Raw genomic sequence first — 25,184 nt, 5'->3', positions numbered from 1 at the left:
TGCCTTCCAGAGATGGGAGGAATGACTTGATGGCTCAGAACACTGCCCGTAGCTCCATGTTGTTGATATGAAGATTCTTCTCTGGCAACGACAGGCCTCTGGCCTGCAGACATCCGGTGTGCGCTCCTCATCCCTCTAGGGAGGCGTCTGTGGTGCCCGTCTCCTGGTATGACGGGCTCTGAAATCCTGTGCCCATGGCGATGTTGGAGGGAACGAATGCCCCACCAAACTATAGCCCGGCAGACTAATCGCTGAGATATATCTTGTCTGTGAAGCTTCCGGACACCTGAATTCAGCAGGCGTCCAGGAATTCCTGAAGGGGTCGCGATTACAACCTGCAGAGCTGGACGAGGTAGATGCAGGAGACATCATGCCCAGTAATTACTTGATGGTCTTCCCCAGAATGGCCGCTATCCTCTCCTCCGAGAGTGACGCCAGGCAAGACACCGTATTGATTCTGGTGCCTAGGAACATTGCATTCCGTGATGGCATGAAGCAGGACTTTCGGCCAGCACCCCTCAGCGGGCGCGAATCAGCCAGTCGTCCAGGTACGGGTATATGTGTATGCCCTGTAGACTTAGATGGGCCGCCACTGGTGCCAGGCATTTGGTGAACACTCTGGGGGCCGACTTCAAGCTGAAAGGTAGTTCCTTGAACTGGTAGTGCTGTCCCTGCACCACAAAACATTTGTTTTTTCTTGTGAATGGGGACATGGAAGTAGGCGTCCTCCAGGTCCAACAATGTCAAGAAGTCTCCTATTTCCAGTTGGCCGAGCAAGTGTTGCAACGTGACCATCCTGAATTTTTGGGACTTAGGGTATTTGTTCAGACGTCGTAGGTCTAAGATGGGCATCCAGCCCTCTATCTAGAATAGACTCCAGAGCCCCGCAGTTGCTGAAGAACAAGTTCCATCACCCCTTTTCGCAGCATGGCCCGCACCTCTTCCAGGAGCTGAGGGATATGCTACTCCTGATGGGTAACTGGTGGGATCCGCCGACACCTGCAATGAAACTCCAGAGTGTTCCTGGGCGAGAGCGTCCAGCACCAATCTTTCAGTGGTGATTTTCCACTCGCTGGTGAACTTAGTCAGCCGGCCTCCCACCGGGGTTCAAGAGTGGGGACCTGATATCCCAGCCAGTTCAGGCCTGCTTCGGCGCTGGTGTCCTGGCGGTGAAGCTGTCCTCTGCTACCGTATGCCTGCGAACAGCCTTTGTAGACCTCCTGAGCTTTGGATCTGCAGGGTTGACCGTACGCAGCGGAGAAACCTTCGGAAGACTTGCTCGACTTTCCCATGGAGGAGCGAAAAGAAGAGCTATGCTGCTGGAGTGTGCCCAGGAAACGGGTCATTTCTTTATCTGCTTTGATGTCCTGGAGGGACTTGATGACCTAAAACATTTTTTTTAAAAAGAAAGAAAATCTGTCCAAGGGCATGTCCAGTACCTTTGCCTGGACCTCCTGACGGAAATTCATGGCCTTCATTCAGCCTTGGCGACAAAGGCAGACATTGTTCCCCATCTGCCGAAACCCTGTGTCTGCGACGTCCAACGCCTGGAAGGGTGCTGTCGATTGCGCCCCATCCGCCTTGGGGGCTGCTTCCGCAATGAACTCGGACTTGCGGTTCTTGGCCTGGTCTTGTGCCCACATGGAGGAGGCGCCCTCAAAAGACTTAGAAGACCGCTCCTCGGACCGGCCAGTCCTGGGTGAGGCATGACCCTGCTTGAAGCACGGGTCGGATACCTTGGCATTAAGCCAAGCTGCCAGTCTACTGTGCCTGTCCGTCATCTTCTTGGAGAAGCCAGGATCTCGCACTCCACTTCCTTGTAGTCCGGATGCAGGTAGCAGAAGCATTGCAGGTGCTTGTCTTCCACAAACACATTCCGAAGCCCGCATTTGGTGCAGGGCTTGAAGAGGGACATTCCCTCCTTCGCCTCCATCATGGTCAGAGAGCACGAAGTAGGCCCGATGGCCTTCTAGAATATTCAACGATCTTTGCCCTTGAGGGGCACTGAAATTCACGGACAACGGGTCCTTGCAGTCGCCAGATGGAGAAAAGAGCACACAGACTCTTTTGGAACAGAAATAGAACCTTTTTCCATTGAAAAACACGAAAATAAGTAGAAGTAGCTCAAAGAGCAAACTTGAGGACTCCCAACACTGAAGCGGGCAGTAAAATTCTGAAGATGGCTGCAAGAGGAGGGGCTTAGAGAGAGGACTGTCATTGGATGGGGGCAGTAGGACAGTGATTGACTTAAAGGCGACATACAGTTTGTAAGTGAAACAGTTTTTCTTTTACCGAGGATTCCCAGCCTGACAGGGAATATTCATGAGCATGCAAATCCATGCCAGACCCCATTCTGGAGAATTGTTATTCTTTTCAAGGCAGAAGCCTTTTCTTATGTAGTCCTTCCCTTATTCTATAGCATGAGTTTGCTCAGCGGTCGTAGAGGTACCCTACCTGTCTAGTTGCCAGCTGTAGGCAGGGTGAGATAGAGGTCAGTTGCAGGCAAAGTCTGAGTTCCAGAGGAAGACTGTTCAAACATGTAAGTATTTCACTTTAAGGTTAGTTGAGGGTCCAGGGACCTCAGAAAAGACACCCTAGGAGGATTCTGCAGTGGCCTGGGTGAACTGGATGAGTGGCCTCCCAATCACAGAAAACACCCCAAAGCTATACAGAAGGCTTAAGGTAGGTAAAATACCCCACCCAACACAGTACCTCAGCACGGAAGAAGAGTTGCAGCAGGAAGACTTCAGGATCTGCAGCCAAAAACCTCGTCGATGGATTCCTTCGTCAAGAAGACGGAAGACCGGACTTTGCAAGGACATTTGCAGCAGGGATCACAGGAGAAGGCTCCAGGCAAGAGTTTCCTCGTGGCTGGATGCTGCTCTGTGGATTTGGTGCATTTTCAGGAGCACAGAAGAAGACAGAATATTCCTGGTCGGATTCTCATTGTTTGCAAGGTCCAGCAGGATGCCCACAAAGTTTCCGTGAGATTCGGAAGACCGTGCACTGCACAATGGCTCGAAGTCCCAGGGTATTGCAGCCCCGCAAGGTTGCAGCACGGCATGGGATGGCTCAAAATGCAGGTCGTCTTGAGTCTAGTGGGTCTCACCAGGCTCTGGGTCAGGGTCGTTGTTTTTAGGTTTCCCGGGTCGATTGGAAGGAAGGGCTACAGCAGGCTCCGGTTACACAGTAGGCTCTGCGATAGCTGGAAATCGTCTAAGCTAAGGTTTCTTCATCTTCCTCTTCGGTTCCAGTGGTCGACTACTTCATCAGCTTCCAGGATCTGACTTTTATGCAGGAACCCAGCCAATCAAACAGCCTTGCAACATTCAAACATGGAGGGTTGGCAATCCTTTCAGGACAGCCAGCCTTCCAGTTTGAACTTGATTCTTGCAGTCAGGCTGGAAGACTAAAGGCTGCAGAGTTCTGGACTCCTCCCTACCCACAAATAGATAACCTAACCTGGAGTATGATCGATTAACCAGTAAATAAATGGAGTGTTCCCAGTCATCCCTGTGTGATACTCTCCACAATTCCATAAGGTCTAGCTCAGACCCCACTCTAATGAAAGACCTCATTGACTTCAGCCTGTGTACCATATCTGTGCTAGAGGTCCGGTCCAGATAATTAAAATCATTGCCCCAGATAAAAATGTCGCCCCCCCCTACCAAGCGCGCTAAAGCCAGTACCGACAAAGTATTCCTCGTTGTCTGCGTTAGGCGCATAAGAGTTTACTATACAGAAGCATTGCCCCTCCAATCTCCCCTTTACCATGAGGGTCCGTCCCAACGAGTTTCCTTTGGTTGATTCGATATGCAACGGAACCTTACCCTCTACCCAGATCAGAACCCGCTTAGCGCACGATGAGAATGTAACCCCTACAACTACTCCCTCCACCCCCATTTTCTACAAACCTCTTCCAGGTCCGGGCTTGTTAAGTGTATTTATTACAGCAATGCCACCGGGACCCTATTTCAAGTGCTATACCTTGAATCGTTTGGCCCTACTGCCCAAGCCCCAGACATTCCATGTCCCTATCTTAATCGCCATCAGTTCCCATTAAAACCTCTGCTGTACTCAGATCCCTGCCTAACACTGTGGGGTGTTGCCCCCTGTCCTGAAAATTCATCCCAACAGGGTTGTGTATGAAAATGTCCTGTTTTGTCACTTAATCTGACTGTTGTACTAACTTCTAACTAAAATCACCCTGTCCTCCTCAACTCCCTGCCTCCCTCCTCTCCCATGCCCTCTTCTCCAAAACCATATATCTGCTCTTTCAAACAAATTCCCCCCAACCGTGCCTCCTCCCCCACTGCTCTCCTTCACTCTCCCCCCACTACCAACTCCCCTAATGCACTTCTATTGCAAAAACCTTCTCTCTCAATTGCAGCATGCCCATTCTGCAAGCCTTCACTGAAATATGTGATGTAACCCCAGTCCATCTACCCTAACACTTACAGCCCTCAAGGGTTAATGGCGCTGTGGTCAGGGGTGTAACCATGCTATCAGCCTGGCCTCCAGGTTACTCTCACTCCCGTGTCTCTCGCTTCGCCATGGTTCATATTCCTGTGAAGGGTCTGCCTCCATTCCCATCTGTCATCTCCCCATGGGTCCTCCGCCCTTCATTTCCTGCTGTCGGGTTGTGTCCCCTCCTTGCCGTCTGTCTCCCAAGTCGCCGGCTGTCCATCCTAGACTCCAACCAGGACCAAGCTGCCAATGCAGAAAGAAAAGAAACTTGAGTTTCCCGTCGCCCAACACTTTTAGCTTTTCCGGAAAAAATAGAATGTACTTCAAATGATGTTCGTGCAGCTTCCGTTTCACTGCATCGAAAGACCTGCACTGTTTCTGGACGCCTTGCGTGAAGTTGGGGAAAACAAGGCTCCTCGCACTCCCCTGCTGGATACTGGCGACTCGCCTCCTGTAGGATCACATTGCGGTCCCTAAAATTAAGCAGTTTGGCCACAATCGCTCTGGGGGATGCTCCTGGCGGTGGTTGCCACCACGGCACTGGGTGCCCGCTCCACGGTGAACAATTTCAAGAGGCCCTGCAGGCGTAAAGTTTCCAATACCAAGTTTTCCAGGAACAGTTCTGTGCAATTATTCTCCTATCTTTCAGGCACCCCACCAGTCTAATAGTACACCTTCAGGAGTGGTCCTCCGCTCCATCCTCGAGAACTCTCCTAGCTCCCACCAGGGCATTAACCTGATTTTGCATTAGTGCCAGCGCGTCTTCCTAGTCACTAACCAGCTCAGATACCCCATCATTGACCACCTTTAAGTCTGTGCGTACCAAGGACAAATCCACCCACACCTCCTGGATTTTGCTCTCCAGAGCCTCTCAAGTCCTGTATTGCCACCATCAAACTTTCCATTGTCACCGCTCCTGTTACTTGCTCAGTCCCTGCATTATATTCCGGCCGGACCGTGGCCTGCTAGTGCCGTCTCGGTATTGCCCCCATGTATTGCCTCCATCCTCCGTTGTCCCTTCACCAGCACTCTTCCTTGGGAGGGTGAATCCAAATCTGGACTCCGGGGGTGCCTTGCCCACAGCATTGATATGTCCGTCTGGTCATATCTGGCTTTTCAGTGCCTATCCAATATGCTTCCCCCCAGGTCACATTCAACCTTTGTGCTTCCATTCACTGCTCTCTCCCATGTGCTGTTGTCTCCTTTGCCTGCTATAGCAACCTTCACCCCGAGATCCTATGGTTGCACTGTACTCCCGTACTGTCCCACTGCAAGCCCTGCACTTATATGTGCAAGAGCCCTCCTCCTCTTGCTTGTTGGTAATCTAGGTTTCCTCCTCTGCTGTCCTGCGGGCCCTACTCCAGGGTGCCCGGCTATTGCTGTTCCTGCAGTCAGGAGCTCTGCTTTCACTGTGTGCCAGGGCTCTGCTTTGTACTCTCTATCGGGCTCTGGGTCATTTTTCAATACCTGCTTCGTACTTGCAGGCCGCTCCGTGCCAGGGATCCTGTTGCCTCTCCGCCTCATTGCCACCGGCACTCTAACAGGAGTGGCCTTGTCCACTTGTTCTCTTCCCCGCCCTCTGGCACTGTCAGGGCTCCACCTGTGCTTCTCCCGGGGCATGCGCGGGCAAGGCTCCCCCTTCCAGTGGCTTCCCAACATTTGAGTGCCTCCAAGGAACTATGCGGCAGCCGCTCTCCGAGTCCCCTCGCAAGATGGCCTACGCCTCAGATGAGGCTGCCTCACAATGCCGGTTCAACATTGCTTCTCCACTCCAATTATACTATTCTGAAGCAACGTTCCCAGTCTCCTCCACTTCCTCCTCACGGTCATTCAAAAAAGGCACATATTAGAATCATTACAGGATGATGTTGGGCCATCCGCAGCGCTCTGCATGCTCACGTCTTCATAGCTCTGCTGCTGGCCACGTCCCCCCCAATCAAGGCCTCCATCTCATCCCACATTTGTTTCTTTCAATCTCTCTCTCCACCCTGGGGCTTCCTGCCTTCTTAGCCTCCACTGGGTTTCTCTCAGTCTCTCCCCACTCCAGGGTCCTTCTCATCCACACGCCGCACTCTGGATTTTCTTCAAACTCTCCCCTCTGTTGGTCGATGCTCTTCCTCACTCCCCACTGTGAGAAACCAGAAGGTGTCTCACCCACTAGTCTTCACGGATCTCTCTCTCTCTCAGGTGGCAAGGGCACGGCCATCCCCTCTGGATCTAGACCCTGGGGGTGGACCAGTGAGGGAGGATCACCTGCGTGAAGGGTCTTCGGGGAGTGGGATACCGGATGGAGACACAGTATCCATCTCTTCCCGACTCACACCAGACTTCCATTACACTTCCCCACGCGGATAAAAGGCAAGGGCACGAGAGCACACTCTGAGGAAGGCAAAGCACATGAAGGTACAGCAGTTTTGAGTCGGCAGCTGAACGAGAGGAGAAATACGGCAAGACACAAGGGTTTTGTGAGAAGGACAAACTCCTTGACCTTTTTGGCAGGAAGCCGTTACTTTCAAGAAACCTTCAAGGCAGAAAGTGTAAGATCAGGAAACCAGGCTGAAGAATCCTGTATTGTGTGTCGGGGATATCGAGGGCCCTCTCGTGTAACTGACCAAGGTGGCGACGAGTGGCAGACACCTTGGTATCATCCTTGGCTCCAAGAACAAAGAAATGACGGAACAACACAGCCAGTGAGTTGGGGAAACCGGGGCTAGACCGATCTGTGTTGCAGCCAAGGTTGCAAGCGGCAACATTGTAAAACAAACTAACATTGTTAAACGCGTGTGATGAGAAGCGAGTAAAACTACATTGCTGATGAATGTTTGAACTTAAAATGAAGGAGACGATGCCATTGACAGAGTGGTCTGGCACCGTGAATGTGCGCAATAGAAAGTGTCTGTACAGTATCCCGAAAAGGGAAACGCAAGTTGATGTAAAGTACAATTGTGTAAAGGAATTGAAGCTGTCCTGCAACGGTTTAAGCAAAGCCCATCACACATTTGAAAGTCTTCGATTCTGGTGTCAAAAGGGATCTGAGCACGAAAGAGGGGAATCCATGGTCCGAGCCCGGATGAGGTAGACCGATCTTGAATTTATGAATGTGAGAATCCTGACAAAGGAAAGAAAACTATTGGTTTTTGTTTGCCACATCAGACTCACTTCAATAAGAGACAGTCATTGCGAGAGAGACTTCGGCGGCAGGCCCTGATGCCAATGTGGTGAACTGTTACCCCGTGGCCAAATGAATAAATAATAAATAAATAGTGTGTGTGAAGCCCGCACGTGCCGCCTTGCCTCGTGCTGAAAACAAGGGGAGGGAAAGCCTACTGCTCAACTATCTTGACATATCATTTCGTGAACACTTTTCTTTTGCATACATTGTTATCCCACACTATTGTGTATTTAGAAGTAAGGATTGGCAATAGGTTAATTAGTCTAGGCTCTTTTATTTTGACAGACTCCACTAGGACTGCATCATTTGATGGTTGAAGCTTACTCCCATCTTTAGATTTAGATAGTTCTACCAACCCATAGAAATTCAAGAAACACTCTTGAACTGTGATCACTTGTGTCTTCACTGTTTGATAACATGCCTTCTTTAAACCACCCTGGGGTTTCCTCTTTCTCTTCCTACTTTGGGGCTCCCTTCCTTCCAATTTCCCCACTCTGTGGTTTATCTCTTCCTCACACCCTGTCCTGTGGTTCTCTTTTGTCGGTTTCCCCACCCTGGGTTTCTTTTGCCTCTCCCCTCTTTCACTCCCCAGCCTGGTGTTTCTTCTTCCTCTCCCCACTCTGGGGCTCTTCCTTCTCTGTCTTGCTCGCCCGCCTGCCTACCTCTCTGCTGGAGCCACAGCGTAACTGATTACTGTAGGCAGTGGTCCTTGGGAGGGGTGTTGGACTGGTTCGGCTCTAACACATCAAGGATCCACTTGCGTGACTCGTCCACTGGACTCTGCTCGTCCCTTCTCATGCTCGCTGTTTGCGGCTTCTCCGGCGCACATTGGTTCGGCTCTCCGAGGTGCTTCGTCTCCGGTCTCGATACCTCCCAGCGCTGCTTCGGCCACTTTTACCTTGTGACTTGATGCACTCTCGTAGTGCAATCGCCGAGTGACAGGCAGAGACTGGCATTCTCTTTCTCTCGATGGCCATACCTCCTGTGGTTTTCTTGCTGCTGTTAAACGCCACGGTCTTCCGGATTCTCTGCCCAGATTATTTTTTCCCTGGGCGCTCCTCCAGGAGGTGGGGTCAATTGTCTCGCCACAGTCTGCCAGGGGAACTGGGCAAAAGGAGGGTCAGAAACCATGTCGGCCATGATAAAAAGGTGTAGGGATGTATCATATCACCTAGCCGCTGCATACCGTAATGTGTCTTTGGAGGGCCCGTGACTTGTAACATTCTCTGGGGTCTTCATGTTCCCTAGGCGGGGGAGTCATTTCCAGAGGGATCCTGCTTTACCTATCCCCTACAGGGTCTTACGCATAGCAGGGTCACCTCCCTAGTCCCAAACGGGGTGGGTTCCCATTGGGGAGAGGTAACCATCTCTTTGGATTCTTCACAATGGGCAGTGTGTCTGGGTCCAGTATGTATGTTTGTAGTGGGTAGGGCCAGCGTTTGTGGTAGGTAGGTGGGGGAAGAGTGTTTATGGGAGTGATCAGTATGCATAGGGTGGTCAGTGTGCATGTTGGCCCTGTTTGTATGGTGGGGCAATAGAGGTGTGGGGGATGTGTGCGAGGGAGTGTGTACGTGTGTGTTAGAAATGTAATCAGCTCATAGCTTCCTATATCTCCATAATCTACAAAGTCCCCAGGTGTGTTCAGAAAAGAGGTCCTAACAACCAAGCTCCATAAAAAATAAATGACGAAAGAACTGGACTTTGCGTACAGGGCGCCGACAGAGGGGAGACAATTGTTGATGCTTGTGAGGCCATATTTCAGTTTCCAATTTCTGGGTGAAAACTGTGCCAGCAATTCAGTGATTTCAATCTTCATCAGCAAACTTTCAGGAATAGATCTACACCTGACTGAAGCTGCAGGAAGGACTCTGCAATAACTCCCACAATGTTGGAGGATACCCAGGGCATCTTCAGGCACAGCGAGTAGTTCAATGACCACATACAGGGGGTGAGCAGGCACAAAGAAGCAGGACTGGTGAACTATGGCTCCAGAAGGCTCATCTTGTGAAACAAGCAGCATCAGCACAGCAACAAAGGTTCAGTCCTACAACAAGGATGTCTGCAAAGTTTAGAGCTCCAGGGCTAGGCTAGGTCTGCGCAATGGAGGAGTAAGCCAGGTTCAGGCGTAGTGACTAAGGTTTAAAGGACAAGAGCACCAGAGCAGGATTCAGGACTAGTTAGGCCCACCATTCTATGGGAGGGAGGCCCCAGGTACAGGACATCACTGTCAAAGAATAGACCTTTGTGATCCTCCTGGCTCTTTCCTGCTTCTGGATGTTTAGCGCCCAGATGCCTTTTTGGCCTTGACTGCGCTGAATACATCCGTTTACATTACATTTGCTTCAATGATAAATGGTCTAGCACCAGTCCTCCCGTGACGTTCTGTGGTCTCTGTATTCATGGCTCCGTTGTCCAATTGCCGAAGGTTGCCAGATCCTCCTCCCCATCTAATATATGAATTCCTGGGCTTTGGGTGACTCCATTTATTTACTAGAAGGACCTGCACCATTCTAACAGGAGATGGCTGACCATTCCTGGATAGCAAATGTTACACTGTGAAGTGTAAGAACTGCAAAATAAGAAAATTAAGGGTAAATAATGTTTCCCCAAGCTTTTAAATAGGGGGTAAGTGTCCCCCTGCGCTGGTGGCCATAAGGACTGGCTGGTGCCCTCAAATCAAGCGAGTTAAGCCAGTGAGTGAGTTTTTAAAAAGCGCTCACTCCCAAAAATCGTTCCAGGATCCCACAAAACATTTAAGGTATGCTGGGGGTGTGGAGACTCCCATTGAAGCACACCAAAAATATTTTCTGTTTGCAATTTTTCCAACACATTTTAAGAAAGGAGTAAGAACTTGAGCTATAACGCACCTGGAGCTTTCACGGTCTCTGCACCAACTCGTGCTGCCATACTGAGAGAGTCCTTGCCACCATCAACAGCAATGCCCAGCTCGGCCATGACTTTACACATTGCAACACAAGCATCGTACAGTGCTGCACCCTCGCCTGGAAGCTTTGCAGCCCACATCCAATTTCCACTGCACTTCACATCCTAAAAGAAAGCAGGAAAACACAAGCATAAGCTTAACTGTCGACCTTGTGAATACAGGCCATACTGTATTGGATATTCCTACATTCACAGTAGTAACACGCTGTAAAGTCAGCGGGGGGCTCTGTACTAATAACCACTATATGGTTGGGATAGAGGCACAGAGGAACCCCATCCAGGGCTCTCAAATGGTAACATTGGGCAAGCAGCCACGGCTGAGAATCAAGGGAGCTGATGCAGGCTGGCTCTTAGGTACAGTGTATTCCCAAGCCCCCACAAAGGAATGTCCACACACTATGTTAGGCGCTACCTTAGTTCTTTCATTAACTAACATGTGTATATATACAAATAAATTCGATTCACTTTGTACTATGAAATTCTACTCAAATAGCTAACACAATATATACAGTTCTATGGGATCGGGGTTGAAAGAATGAGGTAGAAATGTTCGAGGGAGAAAAGACCGAAGATTATTTTTCCAAAATAACCTTTGGTCATTTCTCCCCTGAACATTTATGACTTGGACCACATCCCTATCCACACCCACACCCAAACCCCAATCCCCCTACTTACCTTGCTTCCGACTCGCTGTATCCCTGCAACACCTTTTCCCTTTCACCATTGTGATCGGGAACTGGCGCCGCAGGGTCCTTTTCTTTTTTTTTGGGATGGCTGGGGTGGACGCCCCCACACCCCGTGCTCACAATATGTTGAGGGGGCTCAGGCTTGGTCCTGCTTCCTGGGAGTCCGGAGGATCTTCCTGGAGTTCTTGGCCAACTTAAAAGCAATGCACACAATCTGGTGTTCCTTTCTCTGGCTTTTCGGTTTCCAGCAGCAACTCTCTGGAAATTCAACCAGCTCAGAGAAGGATGTCTAGGTGGCTTACTTTGGAGTTGATTGGTCCCACCAACTCAAGGGGAGAAGTCGTCCTTGCAGAGGCTTCTCTGTCGATACGAATTTGGAGTTTCAGCAGAGCAGCAGGGCTTCACCGGACAAAACAAAGGACCAGGAGTGGTTCTTCGGTTCCTTCGTCCAGTGGTCGACTCTGCCTTCCAAGCCAAAAGCCTCACCTTTTAGTCAGTTCTCTCCCATTCATTCTAGCCTAGTTGTCAGTCACCCAGCAGGGTGGTTGTCCTTGCCGGACAGTCAGCCGGCCAATCACTACAGAGTGCATTTGGGTCTCCTAGGAGACCAAGCACAGGGAGTTTCGGGCACCTCCCTCACTTCTTGCCCACCGCAGACACCCTGGAGCCAGAGGCAGGCTTCACTTGTGATTCCCGCCAAAGGCAAAGCGAACAACGGGACCAAACCTGGTTTGGCACGCAGAGTAAATCTCAAGAAGGACCTTTCCACAAAGAAATGGCAACAAAAATGGCACCCATGGGTTCTTTACTGCAGCTGTGAACACAGCACGCTGTAAATGCACACCACGGTAGAAAAAACAAAATCACTGCCACCAGCCATTCATTGAGGAAAGGGTAACATAGAATTGTTACATGAGAAACTAGACGAAGGGGATACTAGGTAACCCCTCCTTCACCCTATTGTAAGACAGTGTGCTATGGGTCTAGATAGTTACAAAGTAAGTAAAGTCAATTTCACTTTACTGCTCTGGTAAACAGTAGTTTATCCCAGAGAAGGTATTTAAACCTTTGGAAATCTGAAAGACTCCCTGTGCACAATGTAAAAGATGATGCATATGGAGTTTGTCAGACTCCACAACCAAAAGAAACACACAGAGTTCAATAAATCACATTAAAATACATGAGAGAGTGGGATAAAGGGTCTCACTCTCTCCAGGTTAAAAGAAAATCAAGTTCTCAAAATCCAGCAAAGTTGCTGGGTGTCTCTAAAGTGGAGGGAATTAGCACATTTATGAGAATTCTCCCCAACAGGGGTCTTCAGATATGCACATACCCCCCCCCCCCCATTCACTGAGGCTGAGCTAGGCTCAGTCAGCCAATCACACACTAGTACATTTATCATGCAGCACCCAATCAGGCTCATCACATTCAGTCCATTCACCCGAAACCAGACACTAAAAACAGTTGGTGTATTGGGGGCAACTCCTAGCCTTACAGAACACACCCTGCATTCACTCCAGTTCCAGAAAGGGCTGGCTAAGGCAGACCACAGGAATTGTGACAACCAAAACCAGACACCCACAACACAGAATATGACTTGACTCCTGTCTCCATTCAGTCAGGCTCCTACAGTATAGCAGGGGAAGCCCCAGAGCCATATATGGTCCTTCCAGCCAACATCCAATCACGGCAAGAGAGACTGAGCCAGAGCTTCTTGGGACTTTGAGAAACAGGAAGGCAAAGGCAGGAATCCATGAGGCTTTCAGTGGCCATCTTGCCTTTGTTCAGGAATCTATTGATTCCTATGGCAGGGCCTGTATGTCCCAAAATGGGGGAGACGCAGAGACACTGCCAAGTTGGCATGTAGCTGCCATCAGCCCATTCGCTACTCTGTGGGGCAACACCAGGTGCCCAAAAACACACACCAGGGTTGTACCAAGGGGTACCCCTACACATGGATGCCATCGGGGTAGCCCATGGGTATTGTTCACCAAAATAAAAATAAAGAGCTGCACTGCCACAGGTTTAGGCTGGACTCCTGTTGCAGAATAACACAAAAACACCAACAGGGAAGTCAGGGGACAAGGAGTCCCTGTACCTCCAAAGCATTTCCAGCATCAAACATGCTCACACAGGCCCATTTGTGCTTGCACTGTGGGAATAAACAACATTGTACACATTTCTCAATATATTAACTCTAGTACCCTTCATTTATTAAAAAAAGATATCAAATTCTATTGGGCGTCCTCAAGTACATGGTTGGTATTGCAAGGACTAAGAGGACAATTAGCATCAGAGTTATTACAGTAACTGCTTGCAAACAGTGTTTGCTTGGGTTGACTCTATGGCTCTATGTGGCGTCTTCGGTCCGCTTCGCGCTTATGCAGCGTAGCTTTGCCGCTTGCTTTCCACTATGCACTGCTTCCACATCTTTCCGGTTTCTCTCGTGGCTCCACTTCTGCACACCTGCCTTCCTTCAGGTTCCAGTAAGTATAACGTTGCTTTCTCGAACTGCTGAATTCCCAGAAATCTTCCCTTGGTTCCTGGCATCTCTGCGGCACGTCCTGCTCGCACAATGTTCCTCTTCCTTTTTGCTGGCGAGCCTCTTGGCTCCGCCATACCGGTTGGTGCTTCCAGCTTAGACACGCCACAGATAGATGCAAAGTCTTCTCTCGAACAGCAGCTTCCAATAGTTTGCTTTCCATCTTATCTTTAAATGTCCCACATACGGTGCCTTCTGAAAACAATTAGCACACTCATTGTACTTGAGGATCCTTCTTCTCTGCATCGTTCATTAGAACTGAAAAAGGTACTCTTAGAGCTTTTACTTTTTAGATTAGGGATGGAAATTTTGCCTCCAGGGTTTTGGGAAAAGGTTTTGCTATTTTCCCTAACGGGGAGAATGGACGCATGGCAGCAAGCCATTAGGGCATTGCGTATAAAGGGGTTTTCTTCATGGGCAAATGTCTCATCCAAAGAAGCTGTGCTATCATCTCAGTGGCTGTCTCCTCCCGTGTGATCCTCCATCATATAGCCGCCCCCAGGGTAAGGATCAGGTAGTGGCTGCTATCCCCTGGCCACACGGGAGGAGGTTACTGTCGGGGAAACTGATTGGATTCATCACAGCAAGTACAAAAATACTATATTTATATGCCAAAAAACACACTAGAAAATGAAACAAGCAGGTAATATCACACAACACTCTAAATATAAAACATATATACAGTCACCTCTGGTTATAGAAATGTACACAAATCACCCAAAAAGGAAGGTAAGTAGTTATGCAATAGGAAAACCAGTTAACAAGAATAGAAGCCCCAACCTTTTAAAGTACAATAACAAAGTTGAATGGGGCCTTGTGCCCAAAAGTCACACAGTTACTTTAGGAGAGGGGACAAAGTTAGGAAATGTTCCTGTGATGGTGAAAAATGTTCCAGAAGATTTCACTGCTTTTGCAGTCAAGTAAGATACTTTATCTTTTAGGGCAGCCTTTTAAAGTTAACGGTTAAAAAGCGAAGGAAAGGAATACATCAAAGTTCTTCACAAAACTTTAGAATGAATGGAGGCGATGGGGGAAGCTGTAAGTATTGCGATTACTCACCGCCCTTGCTCCGATTTTCCCAAGTGAGGTCGACTGGGAGTTGCTGGAGGTAGGTTTTCCCGCTGTTGGATCCAGTAGAAGATACACAGGAGCTGCAAGGAAGATTCCACTCGGGTCCAGGAGCCGAGTGCAACTCTTTGCGAAGAAGAAACGCAGCAGGCACCGATGCAGGGCTCTTCAGGACACTACCAGATTGGGGGCTGGCCGGTTCCAGCAACAGTCACTGCACAAAGGGCGACAGCAGGCGTCTCTCCAGTCGCAAACAAAGGCAGCCTTCCAGGACAGGAACCCTTGATGCTGTGAAGCTGAAGCTTTGCAGGAAGGCGACTTGTTGGACTAGCTGCCGACCACCGAAGTCCCACAAGAAAACACAGAACAGTGACGCTTCTGGCGCAGTAGCCCAATTCAGAATTGCTCAGTCCACAGGGTGGTCCAGGGACACTTCTCAAGGCTCAAAGCTGTAGCAACGCAAGAAGACGTTGAGATTGGTTGGTCCCATCAGTCCAAGGGACAAAGCACGGACGAGGGCCTTGTGAGATCAGGTAGTCCAACAGGGCTTCACCAGGACAGTTGCAGGAAAGGTCGCCAGGCAGCTACACAGGATACTTGGCTCAGTTTCTGATCTGCTGGAATGGCCTCATGACGCCTTATCCCAAATTCAGGTGAGTGATCAAACTGAGCCCTCCAATAGAAAGAATCTGCACCACTCACTAAGCAAGCAGTGTTCCAATTGGGGACCTCTGTGGGTTTCTTTCATGCATTCACACCCGACTCACTTGGCACCAGTTTGTGGATTGGGACCAGACAGTCCAATCCCACTTCCCGAGTCCACACACAAATGGCATGCACTACCCCGTGAATACAGCAGCTTTCCTGGACAAATGCATGACCATATTAGGGATTTCCTGAACCGAGAAAACAGGAAGGCTAAACAACAAAATGGCCAAACAACAAGCAAAAAATCTCATGCCACGGCCATGTTCAGACACTAGCCACTGTTAGTAGCCAAATGCAGTAAACGCGAATGGGCATACTAAAAATAAAGCAAAAAAAGGTAAAAAGCTGCCACCAGCTTCTCTTTAGGCACATTAAAAATTAACAAAAAATCCCACAGGTAACGGCCTAGGGTGACGCAAAAGTATCCCCATTGTACTACATTGTAAGATGCTGTGTACGATGTTAAAGGTTCTTGCGTTTACCCCAAATTGTATAATATATTCACAAAGCCATTGTTCGATAACCTAGACCATCTGGGTGTCACCTACACTAACTATGCAGATGACACCCAGATCCTCAGACCCCTCTCGGGTGAGTATGACAAGGACCTGGCTTTGGTGAACAAAATATACCTCATCATCCAGGCCTGGATGGCCCCACACGGCCTATGCATGAATGATGACAAGACCGAGCTTCTAATCCTCGGCTCCACATCCAACCTCAACAAACTAGGCTCGAATTAAACCATCTTCAATATTGATGGCAACACCATTAAAGTGGCAAGAGAAGTAAAAACATTAGGTTTCTACCTCGACTCTGCCTTCACACTTAACAAGTCGGCACCATGGCCTCCTCCACAGCCTACGCATGTAAGCTGATTAGAGCATGTAAACCATTCCTGTCGAAAGAAAGTTGTACAACCTTAGCAAGAGCACTTATCCTATCCAAACTGGATTATTGTAATGCTCTGTACCTGGGGACAAACAAATACATCATCAAGAAAATCCAAATTTCGCAAAACAACGCTCTAAGAGCAGCTCATGGCATACCACGAAGACCACATTTCACATCTGAGGAGACAGATCACATGGCTCTCTACCAATGACAAAATCTTGCTTAAAACCCTATCTCTAACGCATAAATGCCTCAATCACGCAGCCCCTATCTACCTCTCTGAGAGAATCACTAATAAATCCACTACACGCCGCACCAGAACTCAATTCAGCATGTATAGTTGTACCTATATTTAAGCTAAAAAAGGCAGTGGGGTCCAGTTTCCCTGTCATGGCAGCTCAAGCATGGAACACCCTACCCCCTCACAGAGAGCCGGCCAACCCATGTACATGTTCAGGCGCAACATAATAAAATGGCTTCTCACCAATGACACAAACGATAAGCCCTAATCTTATACATACAATGACATTGACTATTCCAACTTCCCTGACTCCACCTACTATCTCTCGCTGACCACTAAGTAACTTGCTTACTTTTGTACTTCTGTATATACACTCCTTAAGTGTGCTTGCTTTGCATCATTTACTGTATTCCTGTTTCATTGAAGCTATTGTATCTATTGTAACTAAGCCTAAAGTATAATTGTAAATCACTTTGCAAAAGGCGCCCAGATGCCCCCGCGCTGGGTGCGCCATACAAAAAAATAAACAAACTAAAGAAGGTAAGAAGTAGAAAGTGAAAAAGGGAAACAGATTCTCAGTACTGACAGTCTGAAAGACTAGGAAGTTTCCCCATAACAAATGAGCAAGGGGAAAGGGAATTGAACCGAAGGACAAAAGTCAGGACAGGGTCAAAAACATTAGCATAAAGTTTGGGGGTCCATAAAATATCGACGGAAAGTTGCCTAAAAGAGGAATCTTTCCTAGCAGCAGCCATAAGGTACAAGTTACTTACCTGTAACTCTTGTTCTCCAGCATGGGCCTTGCATGGATTCACATGCTCATGACCCTGTCGTCAGGCTGGGAATCCTCAGTAAAAAGAAAGCAGTTTAGCTTTAAACTGCTCGTCTCCTCTACAGCACATCAGTGTCCTTTGGGTCAAACTGCCCCCAGCCAAAGACACTCGTCCTCCTAAACTCCACCCCTGGTGGCCATCTTCAGATTTGGTAGCGCAAGTAAAGTGGCAATATGAACCAAGAAAAACCACAAAGCAGAAGAAGGGAGGGTTTGCATGTGAATCCATGCAAGAACCATGCTGGAGAGTAACTTGTATCTTCTCCAGATGGACAGTTACCAGAAAATCCCCTTCCTTCATAAGGTTAAGCACCTGCAGCAACGTGACCATCCTGAACTTTTGGGATTTTAGGAACTTGTGGAGGCGTCACAGTCTGGGATTGGTTGCTACCCTCCTAACTTTCCTCACCAAAAAAGTATCTGGTGTATACTCCAGAGCATTATTAATTAAAGAGGAATCCTGGTAGTTAGTGATCCACTAGAGGGGGGAATTAAAGAACTACTCTGTCTATACCCCGGAGGGGAAAACATTAATATATACTAGGAGACAGAGTTCAATAACAGGTTGAACACCACCATCAGGTATCTAAATTACTTAATAAATCTTTAATACACAAAAGTTCTAAATCACATCACTAATATGAAAGCATAAATTCCTATACATAAACTCTATTAAGATCAACATCTAAAAAAGAAGAAAGGATTTCGTCAATTTCCAACAAATGGTATGGTAAGACATAGATATACATTACATTCAGCAAATCAATAGCTATGTAGTACAGTTTCTGATTATTGTTTGATAACATCAGTTGGTCTAGTCCTGTAAACATCCAGGACGTTGTCTCGACATGTTTCTGTTCTTGGTAGGTTTACTCAGAGAACTTTTATCAGGAGAGTTAATAAAAATCACAAAAATACAAATATTAAAAGCATACACCGTTATGTCAGTGGAACAGTATAGAGTATGCGTGCAACCTGTAGATAAAACACAATGAGAAGGACAGATAAGGAGCTTGGAACTAGCTAGAGAGCATCTGTCAAATTCCCCTAAATGGGAAAATAGAGTACCAAGCGATAGGTTATAATTACCTTTTGTGGTGCTAGTGGGGGCTCACACCATAAGTCAATCAGGTTGTAGTCAGCTAAAAATTGCTGGAACTCTGTAATAAATACAAGAGACACCTAAATCAGTGTTTCTCGAAGGAGGTAAAAAACTGGGCGAGAGGTTCCATAGTTACAGTCAAAAAGAAGTTGTTAAAATGGTGCTCACCTGACACAAAAAAAACAGCAAATGAGCTGTGCAATGAGTCGTGACAGAAAGAGTGTGGTGGAGCTCTTGTAATGGCTCTAGACGTGAAGAGCTGTGGCCATTACTTTTAAGTAGATAGGTCTGTTTGATGGCCAGAGGCGTATCTAGAGTGAGAAAAAAAGAGGCATACTCTTAAATGTAGTGTGATCTCTAAACACTTCATGAAACTCAATATTTAACGAGGCAGAGTACCAATGATTGGACTCGTTCCAATTTGGCTGTCCTATTTTCTGACCACGTAGCCTGACGTTCGGAGCTCCGAGCGCAAGTACGCATGATCACCATAGTAACCAATATACACACTGTGCTACTGTAACACGCCCCTGTTAGAGACGCTGGCGAAGAGCAAAAGCACTGCACTAGAAGCGTTTAAATTATCCACGATCGGGAAGAACGCCGTCGAGGTATGTACACGCGGCACCATGCCAACACCGGTCTGCAGCTGCTATTAGCAACAAACGCAGGCTGCACAGTTATGCATAACCCACTGCTTTCATTTCTATAGATGCAGACGTGTACCAAGGACACCTGTGGACGTCCCATATTTTGCGAGCCACTGCAGTTAGTTTTATAATTACGGGCCGATTAAGCTGTCAAACCAAGCGGTAAGCGTTTTGGTTTTACACTTTATAGTTCTACCACGCGGGTGTCGCACTACCCCGATTTTGTACAGTTTTTTCTACATTACATCTGGCGCTATTTATATAGATACGTGCCCCCTCCTACACTTGGCTAGCACTCCTCTGCACTCTTGGGCTCCTGGTTTTTTCGGGTGTGCTTACACCCGCACACGCCTATGGCCACATTTTGCATATGTTTTATGGACACAGCGCTCCTAATACGCTACTGTCTTTTTTGCAATAATGTCACATATATTTAGTCATATATGTTGATTATCCACTTATCTCTTTTTATGAAGGTACTCTGCCTCGTTAAATATTGAGTTTCATTAAGTGTTTAGAGATCACACTACACTTAAGAGTATGGCTCTTTTTTCTCGCTGTAGATACGCCTCTGGCCATCAAACAGACCTATCTACTTACAAGCAATGGCCACAGCTCTTCACGTGTAGAGCCATTTCAAGAGCTCCACCACACTCTTTCTGCCACGACTCATTGCACAGCTCATTTTCAGATTTTTTGTCAGGTAAGTTTAACAACTTCTTTTTGACTAACTATGGAACCTCTCAAGCCCCGTTTTTTAGCTCCTTCGAGAAACACTGATTTAGGTTTGTCTTGTATTTATTACAGAGTTCCAGCTATTTTTAGCTGACTACAACCCGATTGACTTGTGGTGTGAGCCCCCACTAGCACCACAAAAGGTAATTATAACCTATCGCTTGGTACTCCATTTTCCCATTTAGGGGAATTTGACAGATACTCTCTAGCTAGTTCCAAGCTCCTTGGCTGTCCTTCTCATTCTGTTTTATATACAGGTTGCACGCATACTCTATACTGTTCCACTGACATAACAGTGTATGCTTTTAATTAGGATTTTCATGATTTTTATTAACTCTCCTGATGAAAGTTCTCCGAGTAAACCTACCAAGAACAGAAACATGTCGAGACAGCATCCTGGATGTTTATAGAACTAGACCAACTGATGTTATCAAACAATAATCAGAAACTGTACTACATAGCTATTGATTTGCTGAATGTAATGTATATTTATGTGTTACCATACCATTTGTTGGAAATTGACGAATTCCTTTCTTCTTTTTTAGATGTTGATCTTAATAGAGTTTATGTATAGGAATTTATGCTTTGATATTAGTGATGTGATTTAGAACTTTTGTGTATTAAAGATTTATAAAGTATTTTAGATACCCAATGGTGGTGTTCAACCTGTTATTGAACTCTGTCTCCTAGTATATATTAAAGTATACTCCAGAGCCACAAAGTGCTGTGGGACTTGTTCTATTGCCGCTTTGCATAGCATGGCCTGACCTGAACCTCCTGCAGCAGCTTGGCCATGTGTAGTTATTGTCGCGCGACAGGAGGAATGTGGGGGCACCGGTCTTGAAATTCTAAAGCGTGTCCCTGCTGAAGAACATCCTGCCTCCATTTGTTTGTGGAGATCTTTCGCCACTGATCAACAAAGTTTGATAGCCCGCCTCCCACTGGGGTTCGAAAGTGGGTGCATGGGTACTGGGCCGGTTCAGGCCTGCTTGGGCGTCTGCATTCTGGATGGAGGTGACAATGATGATGCGTGCCACTGTGATAGGCCTTGAAGCGACCCCGGTAAGTCTCCTCGTGGTGGAGCAGGAGGGTTAACGATAAGTGGTGATCCCCCTTGAACGATCTTGAGATGTTCCCCTTTAGGGAACAAAAGGAATATCTTCTCTGCTGCAAAGTCCACATAGAGCATGCCGTCTCCAAGTCGGCCTTGATGGCCTGGAGGGTGTCATCTACTGCCTTCACCAAAATGGTTGTCCCCTTCGAATGGCATGTCGATGACCTTGGTCTGCATGTCTGTGCATACATTTGTGGCCCTTAGCCAACTATGGTGTCAGAGGGCCACACCATTGCCTATTTGGCGGAAGCCTGAGTCCGCTATGTCGAGCGTGACACTGATGGCGTGGTGCAAAGCTACTTCTCCTTCCTGGAAAAGGGGCATGGCTTCAACCTTTTTGTCATCGGGAGCAAGTCAAGGATGGGTTGCAGTTTGTACCACAGCTCCCTGTCGTATGTTGATAGGATGGCGAGGGCGTTGGCGGCCTTGATGGTGGAGGCTGCTGTGGTAATGATGTGCTTGCCAGCAGCATTGAGCTTTTTGCCTTCCCGGTCTGGAAGAAGCATGGATGATGAAGAGGGGTTAGATGACCTCTTCATAGCAGCAGTTGACACCACAGAGTCCGGCGATGGGCGAGACCTGTGGCACCCGGGAGCAGAATCTGGAACCCAGTATTTCTTCTCCAGTCGGTCACGCTTGGCAGGCATGGGATTTGGAGCCTTCATGATTGCCAAGCCATCCTCCCATATGTCGTCCAACAAAGGGACTGATACAATGGTCTTCTTAGTGAATTCCAAAGCTCTTTCTATGGATTCTTCTCCCGCAGATTACTCATCTTGCAAGATATTTTTCCACAGCTCTGCTGTTCGGAAACTTTTTCCACAGGGGGTGTAGTGGACCTCGAATCGGCCGTCGATCATCGATCCGTCTTGTGCGCCAGACATATAACATGTCACTACGCCCGTGCCTCAGTTCTTCCGAACTCCCCCCGCCCCTGAGCTCAACGCTGCATATGAAAAATGGAAGGAGGCTAACCAGCCTTGAATGTAGCAACTATGGAATAGAAACCAAAGGATAAAAACAATCCAATTAGAAAAACATTTTTTTTTTGTTGATTTTACAACTGAGATGAGCACCCCAAAGCCATCGCCAACATACTACATGGAATCAGAAGTGAAAAGCCACACACCTTGAGCAGGGAAGGCCGGGCGGGGGCATGAGGGATCTGGGGGAGAAGAATCCATAGAAAGAACATTATGGCAAGGTAATTTCTCCTTCAATGGATTGCTTTTCTTACGCAGATTCCTCATCTTGATGGACTCCCCAAGCAGTAAGCCAAAGGAGGAGGGCAGAAAAGGAATTACACAAGCAGGTTCTGCAGAACCACTCTGCCAAACCGTACATCAGCCCACGTGTCCAGAGCATAATGCTTCATGAAAGTAGGTTAGGAGGACCACATTGCAGCACAGCAAATGTCCTGATCAGGGAGCCCCCTCTGAAGGGGCGTGGAATTGGAGACTCCGCTGGCGGAGTGGGCCCAGATACCCGGTGGGACTTCTTTTCCTGCCGACTGGTAGCTCTCGGATGCATAAAATGATCCAGCGCGAGATGGTCCGTTTAGTAATCACAAGACCTTTGCGTTGAAGAGAATGGGCGACAAACAACTGGTCCGTCTTCCTGAACTCTGCTGTGCAGGCAACATAAATGATGGCTCTTTTAGGATCGAGGCGGTAAAAACGCTCCACTTCGTTCGAAGGGTGGGGAGGAGGGAAGAACACCGACAAGTCAATAGACCACGAAAGATAAAATTCCGAAACAACCTTCCGAAGAAAACTTTGCTGGACCTTAAGAGAAACCTTCTCTCTGAAGAAATGTAAAAAGGAAGGCTTGCAACATAAGGCCTGCAGCTCACTAACTCTCCTGGCTGTTGTGAGGGCAATCAAAAAGGCTGTCTTAAGGCACAGCAGCCTAAGTGAACAAGAATGCATAGGCTAAAACAGAGCAGCCATCAGAAAGGGGAGAACCAGTTTATGGTCCAAATACGTAACAAAGGGAGTTGGCAGGAATTTATTGAGAAGGCCTCTCAGGAATTGGGCCATGACCAGTATGGTAAAAAAGGAACCTTGATCCGGGGGACCTTTTCAAAACAGAAAGGGCCGCCAAATACACCTTGACTGTTGTAACCTGAAGACATGAAAAGGCTAGTGACAGCAGGAAATCCATCACCTTAGACGTAGGGCAAGAGACGGGGACAACCTCGCCCTCCCTGCACCATGCCTTAAATCTTCTCCACCTGCACGCATTCAGAGATCTTGTAGATTGTCTGCGTGTAGCCAGCAACATATCAAGAACTTCCTCAGAGAGGTCCCAGTCATCATACCTAATCCGCTCAAGAGCCATGCATGTAGGTTGTGGGAATCCGGGGTCGGGTGTAGAATCCGACCCTCTGACTGGGTGAGGAAATCCAGTCGCTGAGGCAACCGTTGAGGCAGACAGATCCAAGAGGTTGGAGTACCATGTCCTCCTCGCCCAATCCGGGGCGATCAAGATCATGGTCGCTCGAAACCTCTTCAACCTCCTGTGAAAAACCTGAAGTTGTCTTCCTGACTAGTCCCTGGGGATCTGTCATCCAGGTGGCCAGGACACGGCCATCGCTATTGGATCCAGTTCCTGGGGGTGGGCCAGTGAGGTAGTGTCACAACCCTCAGCCCTGATCCCCACTGGCAAGCCCATTGGCCAGGTGGAATCAGACTTCGGATCGCAAATAAGGCCTGGCATCCGCTTCACAGGCCCTCTTGGGGCCAGTCCTGGCGCCTTTGGCGCCAGGCTCAATTAGGGAAAGACATCAGTTTAAGGAACTACTTTATTCAGGCTTTCAACCAACATGGAGGCATCCATATAGCTTGATTTCTAGAACCAAGCTATGCGGTATAGTGTTTTGGGGGTGGTGGCCTAGGGACTACTTTACCTGGACTACTTTGCAGAGGCTATTTAAACCACACCCGAACAAGACAACAGGCTTCGCGTTACTTTGCTACTAGCAACGTGATGCTCACCGTGTCCAGCTTCTCACGAGCCTGGCAAGATCCGGACCAGCAGAAAAAACAAAGAACATCGTTAGCAGCAGAATCTTACCGGCAATCTCCATCCTTCACTGTTCACAGCTCCTGGGCAGCTCCGTTTGGATGGTTTGCCGCCCGGATCGAAGGACCTGAGAAAGGAATAAACACATCATTAAAGAAGGTAGTAGAGACATGTCAACCACGAACTGCTCAGAGACTTACCTGGCTGGTGGTTGTTTGACCGGTATAGCTCCGGAACTCCATCCGCGCTGGGAGCCCACTGCGACCTACAAAAACGAGAAAACACAGGTCAGTGAAGAGAAGACATTGACGCGCTGCGCAAAGCACCTACTTACCGCATCATAGCGCTATTGTGCGCCATCATTCTCTGGCGAGAACCAGCCTACCCAGTTCGCCAAGCGGACGCTCCGCGCACCTGAGGGAGATATAAAGAGACATTATTGAACAGCGAAAAGGCATGCAAGAATAACAATGCCATAAATCGCAATCAGACCTACCTGAAAGACATTACTTGGGCCGCTGTCAGTGAAGTAACTGGACCACAAGCGCCCATGAAAGGGAACGCGCCCTGCCCAGAAAGCAGGACGGAGAGCCCACCAACTTCGATAACAAGGTGAGAAGAGAACCCGGAGGGGCTGAAATCACAAGGGAGGTGGGGGAAACATTACCTTGGCCGTCCAGTCCTAAACAGTCTTCATTTCCAGGCAGAATTCCACCGAGAACCGCACCAGGGAATCATTGAGAAGGGCACCGGCGACCAACTGGCAGGGTGGTGTCCCCGTGGATACCAGGTGAGCGTAACAGGTAGGATCACCTGGATGGGGGTTCTTCGGGGAGTGGAAGTGGGACACCAACGGGTGAGAAGCAGTATCCTCCTCCTTGTAACACCTTTTCCCCATCCTACCCCAAAGAATATTCAAACACTCTACCCCCAGCCCCTTTCCGACACAAACACTTTCGCACACTACGAAAGACGGACAAACACCAGAGCCGTTTACCTCATATGT

At 48.2% G+C, this 25,184-nt stretch overlaps 1 protein-coding gene across 1 annotated transcript in view; it reads right to left on the bottom strand.

The window, feature by feature from the left end:
- PFAS (phosphoribosylformylglycinamidine synthase) overlaps positions 1–25,184 on the bottom strand; it is a 786,527-nt gene that overhangs the window by 230,879 nt on the left and 530,464 nt on the right. The window contains exon 19 of the mRNA XM_069651729.1: positions 10,507–10,687. Within this exon, the coding sequence (XP_069507830.1) occupies positions 10,507–10,687 (181 nt within the window). The remainder of the gene's footprint in view (positions 1–10,506; positions 10,688–25,184) is intronic.

Source organism: Ambystoma mexicanum, chromosome 3p (assembly GCF_040938575.1).
Source record: "Ambystoma mexicanum isolate Mex_15411 chromosome 3p, UKY_AmexF1_1, whole genome shotgun sequence".
Classification (NCBI taxonomy): domain Eukaryota; kingdom Metazoa; phylum Chordata; class Amphibia; order Caudata; family Ambystomatidae; genus Ambystoma; species Ambystoma mexicanum.
Note: the sequence above shows the minus strand (reverse complement) of the source record. Positions and strands in the feature narration are given on the sequence as shown.